We start from the raw sequence: 10,310 nt of genomic DNA on the forward strand, positions 1-10,310 counted from the left end.
GCAGGGTGACAATATACAGCCTTGACGTACTCCTTTTCCTATTTGGAACCAGTCTGTTGTTCTATGTCCAGTTTTAACTGTTGCTTCCTGGCTTGCATATAGGTTTCTCAAGAAGCAGGTCAGGTGATCTGGTATTCCCATCTCTTTCAGAATTTTCCACAGTTTATTGTGATCCACACAAGCCAGGCTTCAGCAATACATGAACCGTGAACTTCCAGATGTTCAAGCTGGTTTTAGGAAAGGTAGAGGAACCAGACATCAAATTGCCAACATCTGCTGGGTCATCAAAAAAGCAAGAGAGTTCCAGAAAGACATCTATTTCTGCTTTATTGACTATGCCAAAGCCTTTGACTGTGTGGATCATAATAAACTGTGGAAAATTCTTCAAGAGATGGGAATACCAGACCACCTGACCTGCCTCTTGAGAAACCTATATGCAAGTCAGGAAGCAACAGTTAGAACTGGGCATGGAACAACAGACTGGTTCCAAATAGGAAAAGGAGTACATCAAGGCTGTATATTGTCACCCTGCTTATTTAACTTCTATGCGGAGTACATTCAGAGAAATGCTGGGCTGGAAGAAGTGCAAGCTGGAATCAAGATTGCTGGAAGAAATATAAATAACCTCAGATATGCAGATGACACCACCCTTATGGCAGAAAGTGAAGAGGAACTAAAAAGCCTCTTGATGAAAGTGAAAGAAGAGAGTGAAAAGTTGGCTTAAAGCTCAACATTCAGAAAACGAAGATCATGGCATCCGGTCCCATCACTTCATGGGAAATAGATGGGGAAACAGTGGAAACAGTGTCAGACTTTATTTTGGGGGGGGGGTCCAAAATCACTGCAGATGGTGACGGCAGCCATGAAATTAAAAGACGCTTACTCCTTGGAAGAAAAGTTATGACCAACATAGATAACATATTGAAAAACAGAGACATTACTTTGCTAACAAAGGTCCGTCTAGTCAAGGCTATGGTTTTTTTCAGTGATCTATGGATGCGAGAGTTGGACTGTGAAGAAAGCTGAGCACCGAAGAATTGATGCTTTTGAACTGTGGTGTTGGAGAAGACTCTTGAGAGTCCCTTGGACTGCAAGGAGATCCAACCAGTCCATCCTAAAGGAGATCAGTCCTGGGTATTCATTGGAAGGACTGATGCTGAAGCTGAAACTCCAGTAGTTTGGCCACCTCATGCGAAGAGTTGACTCATTGGAAAAGACCCTGATGCTGGGAGGGATTGGGGGGCAGGAGGAGAAGGGGACGACAGAGGATGAGATGGCTGGATGGCATCACCAACTCGATGAACGTGAGTTTGCATGAACTCTGGGAGATGATGATGGACAGGGAGGCCTGGTGTGCTGTGATTCATGGAGTCACAAAGAGTCGGACACGACTGAGCGACTGATTTGATCTGAATACTCCACTGTGTGTATGTATGACTGCTTTCTTAACTATTCTTCTGCTAATGGACATCTAGATTGCTTCCATGTCCTGGCTATTGTAAACAGTGCTGTGATGATCACTGGGGTACATGGGTCTCTTTCAACTCTGGTTTCCTCGGTGTGTATGCCCCGAAGTGGGATTATTTCTTTTTAATTCTGTCAGGTTTTACTTCATGTATTTTAAGTTTCTATTAGTTATAAACAAATTTAAATTTTCCTACGATACAGGTGGATAAAACATTTTCATTATGACATGTCCCTTTATGAATAAACGTTTTCCCAGAAGTCTAGTTTGTCTAATAATTATTAAGGCATGTGAGCCTTGTTTATCTTAGAATGTATATGATACAATTTTCTCCAGCATTTCCATTTCAAATTTTCTATATTAAATTAAACATTAAACATATATTATATTTATAATTTTGTTTTGGTTTTCCAACTGAGATTAAAATATTTTGTATTAATGGATGTTATATATTTAACCTATATTCAGTGAGTGTAGGGCTGCTTTGAAGAGAATCCAAATAGCCAAAAACAGGACAATTTTATCATGAAAAAGGATCATAATGGGAACAGGTGTCATTGAAAGGGCTGTGCTGTTGTCCTGGGTACAGACTCCCCACCTGTCACTTTTCCTCACAAGAACAGATGAGGATGGGGCAGAGGAGGAGAAAGGGCTGTGGGCCAGGTGATCCCACCTGCTGCCCAGGGAGATCTTTCCAAGGACTTCCATAGAGTCTGTATAAGTTGTCTGCGTTTCTCTACTGTTTGCCTTACCCACACTCAGGGCTCCATCATGGATTTCAGTCTTCCTGCCTCCCCTGTACTGGACTGAGATGCATCCAAGGAAGATTGGCCACAGAATTGCAGCTCCCGGGACCCAGCAGGTTGTGAGTCCCAGTGCACTCAGAAGCCCAGATCTCACCTAATTGGCCATTCGAGGCCTCAAGTCCCAGCCCTGAAAATAGAGAGCATCTTCCCAGCAGAGTGACCCCAAGGTACAGGAACCTGACATGTTGCCCAGAGGACAGATAATGTGAAGAGTCAGGTGACTGAGTCCATCCCCTTCTCTGCTTCTATCAAGACCCAGGAGTTCCTGAAGCCAAAGCCTGCTTCCCTACTCTGTACCCTCCTCATTCTCACGTCCCTGCACAGGAAGACAGAGGTAGACAAGGGAGGGGGCCCTCAGCACCACATCATTATCATCAGCACAGACCTGGTGAGGAGTCCTGTCCTCCCCAGGAGCACAGTGTCCTGGATGAGCCATGCCCCTCCTGACATCACAGGAGCAGTGTGGTCATCACTCAGCAGGGCGCGGTCAGCATCACTGACAGGTGAGTCCTAGGGGCCTGGATCCTGGACAACAAGGTCCCCCACTCCCCACTGCCCTGGGCAGGGGAAGTTAGGGCAGCAGGTCTGAGCTTAACGAGAGTAGATATAATCAGGGGTCCTCGGACAAAGGTGGATTTTAAGTCATTGGCCTGAGATCCTGAACCCAACAAGCATCAGGCAGTGCTGGTGCTGCAGGAGCTCAGATCACTCTTGAGTGATGAGAGTTTGCAAGGGAAGGATTCAGGACACAGCCACTACAAATATTCAATAGATCCTCCAAAGCAGCGCTGGGTTTCTCTGCTTCACCCTAGAGGTGTTTGTCAGGCTCAACTCAGAGGCAGGTTTACTGAAGCCACTGCAGTAGCCCCACTTGGTCATCTCAACAAGCCAGAAGAATGTGTTCAGTTTTTCAAAACAAGCTTGGAAGCTTGGCTTCCCAGGTGAAAGTGCCAAGCAGTCCTCATGTGCTCCCCAGGCATGCGAGGAGTCACTGTTGTGATGACTCAAGACCCCTGAGGTGGATGAACTGTCCCAGGAAACAGCCAAATAAATAAAGCTGGGAACCCTCAGGGACATAACAGCAAGGTCACCAAATCTGGGGATAGTGGGTGAAGGTGGTCACTCTGGTCACTTTGAGATTATTATGAGGTGAGGACCTGGGCGGACAGACAGGGTGTGTGTGTGTGTATGTGTCTGTGTGTGCAGGACAGGCCTCGGTGCATAGGGCTTGTGGCCAACATGGGTAGGGCAGCACCCTGTCCAACCTCAGTGCACATATCCAAATTCAAATTTGAGTGGACCCTGCCTGCACATGTCAGACAGACTGTCCCTCTCTGCTCTCATGAGAGGATTAGACTTAAGTCTCCCAGGAGGGGAAAGCGGGACCACTAACCCTTGTACCTTGTAACACTTTTGGTTGCAAACTATGGGCTCTTATAGATCATCTTCCAAGAAAACTTCAAGCTAAGAGGGAGCATGGGGTCATCACTGCTCCACAGGCATCACTGACCACCCAGCCTCTGACTGCACACCCCCAGTGCACCTGAGCTCGCTCCTTGCAAAGGCAGCCAGTTCCACCATGCTGTGGACCTGCCCTTTAGGAACTGTGGGGTTTGCTCTGACATAGTTTACATCCTCTCCCTAATCCCCCTCACCTTCCTGAGTGGCAACGTGGCACTGTGCCCACCCTCCTTCCCACTGCTCCCTCTCTAGGCTGCATCTCCCAACCATTCCTCTCTCCACCACACAGCAGGTCCCCATGTCCCATGATGGTGTGGTGGTCAGCCCCATCCAATGTGGACAAGGGAGGTCTGGGCTGTGACAGGGACAGGAAGCAGCACCCAGCAGGAGGACCCAGACCCTGACCAGATGTGACTGTGTTGGAGGCTCCCACTGCTCCAAGCAATCACTATATGAGATATGCTGAGAAACCAGGGGCATAGAAGTAAGGACAGGAGGAAGACATCCCCACATCCCAAATGTGTCACAGCCCTGCCCTGCTGCTTCTCAGGCCATGAAGTTTGGCTGTCCCCTCCCCATAAATTGTCCGCTATCTGTACATTGCAAGAAAAAATCCCTACATTCTCAAGGATGCAAACAGTTCTGTTGATGTTTGCCATCATGCCAAGATAGATCTCAGGGTCTGCCTGGTGTCCCCCTTCTCATATTTTTAAACATCAGGACTTTGGCTTGAGGCCTCTTGAGATCCTCAAGGATGCACAGTGCTCTGCAGACAGAATGCAGCTGTGGTCCATGTTCACACATTGATGCTCCATGGGGCTCAGGGTCTGCAGGACAGACTGAGAGAAATTTTCCTGGTTGGTGCTGGTTCCTGCTCTGGTCCCAGCCTGGCCTGGAGGTACAATCATCAACCACACACCACCAGGCTGGCATGAGGTGTTCAATAAACATTTATAAAATCAGCGAATGAATTAATAAGGCAAGAAAGTGCAGGATTAGATACTTGAGTGAGGAGTGGACATTACACAGCTCAGGAAAATCCCTATGGAGATGGAAAGCATTTATTGAGAAGAGACGGAGGAGATTGCAACACTCCTCACACTTCAAGTTTTCAGCCTCCAAAGCTCCTGGCAGCCACTACACACCCCATAACAGCAGTTCAGAGTCACCCAGAGAGAGAGGAAATTCCACATTTATGCATTAATGAATAAGGGGAAATGTTCTCTTTTCAGGTCAGTCTGTATTCATCTGGAAGCAGAACTGGGCAGCTGATAGTCTCTTTATCAGTGGGAAGCAAGGTGCTGAAAGTCCTTGATCTCCAAGGGAGGATGACCATGTGACATTGACCTGCGCCCGCTCCCTGCCTCCCGCCTGCCCTCTGCCCTGTGTCATGATCAGGGCGATGTCACCCTACAGAAACGGAAACCTCTCAGTGATGCCTCTGCAGGAGTTTGTGCTGGATGGATTTCAGGGTGGTCTGCAGACCCAGGCCCTGCTCTTTGCTCTGTTTCTGGCCCTGTACATGGTGGCCGTCATTGGGAACCTCGCCATGATGGTGGTCATCACCCTGGATGCCCGTCTGCACTCCCCCATGTACTTCTTCCTCAAGAACCTCTCCTTCCTGGACTTGGGCTACTCGTCTGTCATCTACCCTAAGATGCTCACTGACCTCCTGTCCTCCTCCAGGGTCATCACCTTAGGGGGCTGTGCCACCCAGTTCCTCCTCTCCCTGTTCCTCACCACTGAGGGGGTCCTCCTGGCCGCGATGGCCTATGACCGCTTCGTGGCCATCTGCAGCCCCCTGCACTACCCCATCTCCATGCGCCCCTCGGTCTGTGCCCGCCTGGTGCTGGGCTGCTACTGTGGGGGCTGCCTCAACTCCATCCTGCAGGCCAGCTTCACATTCAGCCTCCCGTTCTGCAGCTCCAACCACATCGACCACTTCTTCTGTGATGTGCTGCCTCTGCTCAAGCTTGCCTGTGCTGAAACTACCATCAATGACCTGCTCTTGTTTGGCCTTTGTGGCCGCATCATTGTGGGCACCATGCTTGTGATTTTCATCTCCTATGGCTACATCACAGTGACCATCCTGAGGATGCACTCAGGAGGAGGGAGGCACAAGCTCTTCTCCACCTGCGGCTCCCACATGACAGCCGTGTCCCTCTTTTATGGGACTGTGTTTGTCATGTACGCCCAGCCGGGAGCTGTGGCATCCATGGAGCAGGGCAAGGTGGTCTCCGTCTTCTACACCCTGGTCATCCCGATGCTCAACCCCCTCATCTACAGCCTGAGAAACAAGGACGTGAAGGATGCCCTGTGGAGACTGGGGCAGAGACACACGGCCACGTGAAGGAGGGGGACCAGAGACTGGATGTTCCGACACAGGACAACTGGGCTCTGGCAGAGGTACAGGCTTTGGTTTGAGGAATTCATCCCTCATACATCCAGCTCATTTTTTTTTTTCATCCAAACTTTCATTCAACCCTTTGTAGGAGCACTTCATGAAGCATACATTGCAAGTATGAGATGCAGTAATGAGCAAGGCTCTTTTGCCAGCAGAAAAGTAACATTGCAAAGATGAAGCAAGGCCATAATCTTGAACTCTGGGTAACACAGTGGGCAGCGAAATGAACAGAGAATCTTTGAACAGTCTGGATGTCCCAAATTCAACATCCTCCAGTGAGAATGCATAGACTAGACAGATTTTGAGGCCTCTCCCTTCAAGTTGTTGCTGAACCTAAAGTAAGCGTTCAGCTATCTCCCCTGGACCACCCAGCAGGGGGGCCTTAGGACACAGCCTTGGAGATAGCCTAGGCATCCCCACAGCCAATTAGAGGAGTTAGGAAGACCATGCTTTCCCTCAACCCTGCAGTGGGGCTGTTCCTCCCCTCCCCCTTCTGTTCACTGATGCTGCCACCCAAAAAGGCAGCAGGGAGCACCTGTGCTCCTGCTTCAGACGCTCCCAGTGCTCCCTGTCCTGGGTTTCTCCCCTCAGACAGTAGCTGGGAGCCCCAGGGATTCAACATGATGCCTGACACCCAAAGTTCACCATCCAACCTGACAGGTGACACTGTCCTGACTACTTGTGACCCTAAGAAATGGGGCTTTGTCAGCACAGACATCTCTGAATAAGGATGGAGGTCCTGGTGGCTGAAGCAGAGAGCAGATTGTAGAGAGAGGAGGTGCCCTTTCTGGGTGGTGAGCACAGTTCCCTGCTCTCTGTCCCATACTCCCTGGGAGCCTGGCCCCTCAGGCTTAACCTGCCCATTCAGAGCTCCCTCTGCATTCTCTGTGGACCAGCATGGCCTGGATGCAGAGCCCAGCAGCCTCCTTAACTGGTCTCCCTTTGGTAGAGTCATTCACTCCCATGGTCATGCCCAGGACGTTGTCCTTTGGAGATGGTGGTCTGCACTCTGTAGGGGCAGGGGGACGTGCCCTGTGTCTCTGATCACAGCTCTCAGTCTTCTTGCTTCTTTGCTCAGGAGACATGAGGAGGGGCTAATGGCCCAGTGAGCAGATTGCTGCTCACAATGGTCAACTGAAACACACTCCAAGGTCTTTGCTCACTTGTTCCTGTTCCTTCTCATTTCTAGACTTCCTGTCAAATTGTTTCTATCTCTGCCAGTTTACTGTATTCACTTGATGTAACACCTGTTTCTTTGAGGAGTTCTCCAGTTTTCAGCCATTACAGACACTCCTTTTCTTCTCGAGCTGTAAGAATGATGTTTCCCACACTCCCTTCTTCCTCTCTTTTTCTCTACCCTGTTTCCTCCTGACCTCTTCCTCCTTTCTCTGCTTTTCCTCCTTTCTTTCATTCCTTCCCCCTTCCCTCCCCAGCCACCTCTCTTTCCCTCCACTTACCCCTCCTTCTCTTCTCCCACTTTCCCCACTCCCGGCTCCCTCTTCCTCTATCCCTTGTTGTATTTTCTCATTTCATTTTTAGTCATTGATCCACCTGCAATGCAGGAGACCTGGGTTCGATCCCTGGGTTGGAAAGATTCCCTGGAGAAGGGAAAGGTTACCCATTCCAGTATTCTGGCCTGGAGAATTCCATGGCCCCTATGGTCCATGAAGTCACAAAGAGTCAGACACGACTGAGCGACTTTAACTTTCACATGACTTTTCACAAGACAAAACTGGGGTTGTCTACTATTTCAATTAACATTTCTAAAGGAAAAAAAAACACACTCTTTGTTTTCCTATACAAGTGGAGATTTATCATCATTATTTCATACCTAATGGTATGAAAGAAATCAGTAGTTCTTAGTAGAAAAACAGTAATTATGACTTTGGAATAAGTCATGAAAGCTGATGCAATATTGCATGGAGTAGAAATTCTCTGAACGTCTGGAAGAAAATTATTTTAAGACCCTACAGATTATCTTTATGGCTGTGTTAACCTACATATCAGACTATACTGAAGATAGCTGCATAATGCTGAAAGTGGTTTGCCAGCAAATTTGGAATACTCAGCAGTAGCCACAAGACTGGAAAATGTCAGTTTTCACTCCAATCCCAAAGGAAATGCCAAAGAATGCTCAAACTACTGCACAATTGCACTCATCTCACACTCAAGTAAAGTAATGCTCAAAATTCTCCAAGCCAGGATCAGCAATACGTGAACCGTGAACTTCCTGATGTTCAAGCTGGTTTTAGAAAAGGCAGAGGAACCAGAGATCAAATTGCCAACATCCGCTGGATCATGGAAAAAGCAAGAGAGTTCCAGAAAAGCATCTATTTCTGCTTTATTGACTATGCCAAAGCCTTTGACTGTGTGGATCACAATAAACTGTGGAAAATTCTGAAAGAGATGGGTAAACCAGACCACCTGATCTGCCTCTTGAGAAACCTATATGGAGGTCAGGAAGCTGCAGTTAGAACTGGACATGGAACAACAGACTGGTTCCAAACAAGAAAAGGAGTACGTCAAGGCTGTATATTGTCACCCTGCTTATTTAACTTCTATGTAGAGTACATCATGAGAAACGCTGGGCTGGAAGAAGCACAAGCTGGAATCAAGATTGGTTGGAGAAATATCAATAACCTCAGATATGCAGATGACACCACCCTTATGGCAGAAAGTGAAGAGGAACTAAAAAGCCTCTTGATGAAAGTGAAAGAGGAGAGTGAAAAAGTTGGCTTAAAGCTCAACATTCAGGAAACTAAGATCATGGCATCTGGTCCCATCACTTCATGGGAAATAGAAACAGTGGCAGACTTTATTTTTCTGGGCTCCAAAATCACTGCGGATGGTGTTTGCAGCTATGAAATTAAAAGACACTTTCTCCTTTGAAGGAAAGTTATGACCAATCTAGATAGCATATTGAAAAGCAGAGACATTACTTTGTCATCAAAGGTCTGTATAGTCAAGGCTATGGTTTTTCCAGTGGTCATGTATGGATGTGAGAGTTGGACTGTAAAGAAAGCTGAGCGAAGAATTGATGCTTTTGAACTGTGGTGTTGGAGAAGACTCTTGAGAGTCCCTTGGATTGCAAGGAGATCTAACCAGTCCATTATAAGGGAGATCAATCCTGGGTGTTCATTGGAAGGACTGATGTTGAAGCTGAAACTCCAATACTTTGGCCACTTCATGTGAAGAGCTGACTCATTTGAAAAGACCCTGATTCTGGGAAGGATTGGGGCAGGAGAAGCGAACGTCAGAGGATGACATGGCTGGATGGCATCACCGACTCGGTGGACATGAGTCTGAGTTAACTCTGGGAGTTGCTGATGGACAGGGAGGCCTGGCGTGCTGTGATTCATGGGGTCACAAAGAGTCGGACCAACTGAGAGACTGAACTCAACTGAACTGATGGGACCAGACGCCAGGATCTTCAGTTTCTGAGTGTTGAGCTTTAAGCCAGCTTTTTCACTCTCCTCTTTTAATTTCATCAAGAAGCTCTTTAGTTCTTCTTCATTTTCTTCCATAAAGGTGGTGTCATCTGCATATCTGAGAGTATTAATATTACTCCCAGCAGGCTTCATTCCAGCTTCTGCTTCATCCACCCCAACATTTCTCATGATGTACTCTGCATATAAGTTAAATAAGCAGGGTGACTATATACAGCCTTGATGTACTCCTTTCCTGGTATGGAACCAGTCTGTTATTCCATGTCTGGTTCTAACTGTTGCTTCTTGACTTGCATACAGATTTCTCAAGAGGCAGGTCAGGTGATCTGGTATTCCCATCTCTTTAAGAATTTTCCACAGTTTGTTGTGATCCACACAGTCAAAGGCTTTGGCATAGTCAATAAAGCAGAAGTAGATGCTTTTCTGGAACTCTCTTGCTTTTTGATGATCCAACAAGTTGGGAATTAAATCTCTGATTCCTCTGCCTCTTCTAAATCCAGCTTGAACATCTACAGGTTCACAGTTCACGTACAGTTGAAGCCTGGCTTGGTGAATCTTGAGCATTACTTTGCTAGCATGTGAGATGAGGGCAATTGTGTAGTAGTTTGAACATTCTTCAGCGATACCTTTCTTTGGGGTTCGAATTAAAACTGACCCTATCCAGTCCTGTAGCCACTGCTGAGTTTTCCAAATTTGCTGACATATTGAGTACAGCACTTTCACAGCAT

At 47.5% G+C, this 10,310-nt stretch overlaps 1 protein-coding gene across 1 annotated transcript; it reads left to right on the forward strand.

The window, feature by feature from the left end:
- The first annotated feature begins 5,134 nt into the window (after window positions 1-5,134).
- LOC138073414 (olfactory receptor 9S13-like) lies at window positions 5,135-6,082 on the forward strand. The gene has a single exon (XM_068965127.1). It carries the CDS (start codon window positions 5,135-5,137, stop codon window positions 6,080-6,082), a length of 948 nt encoding a protein of 315 aa, XP_068821228.1.
- Window positions 6,083-10,310: the final 4,228 nt, after the last annotated feature.

Source organism: Capricornis sumatraensis, chromosome 2 (assembly GCF_032405125.1).
Source record: "Capricornis sumatraensis isolate serow.1 chromosome 2, serow.2, whole genome shotgun sequence".
Classification (NCBI taxonomy): Eukaryota; Metazoa; Chordata; class Mammalia; order Artiodactyla; family Bovidae; genus Capricornis; species Capricornis sumatraensis.

Bases quoted from the DNA above. Each gene is read 5' to 3' on its own strand.
- LOC138073414 (XM_068965127.1), top strand. From the start codon at position 5,135: ATGTCACCCTACAGAAACGGAAACCTCTCAGTGATGCCTCTGCAGGAG.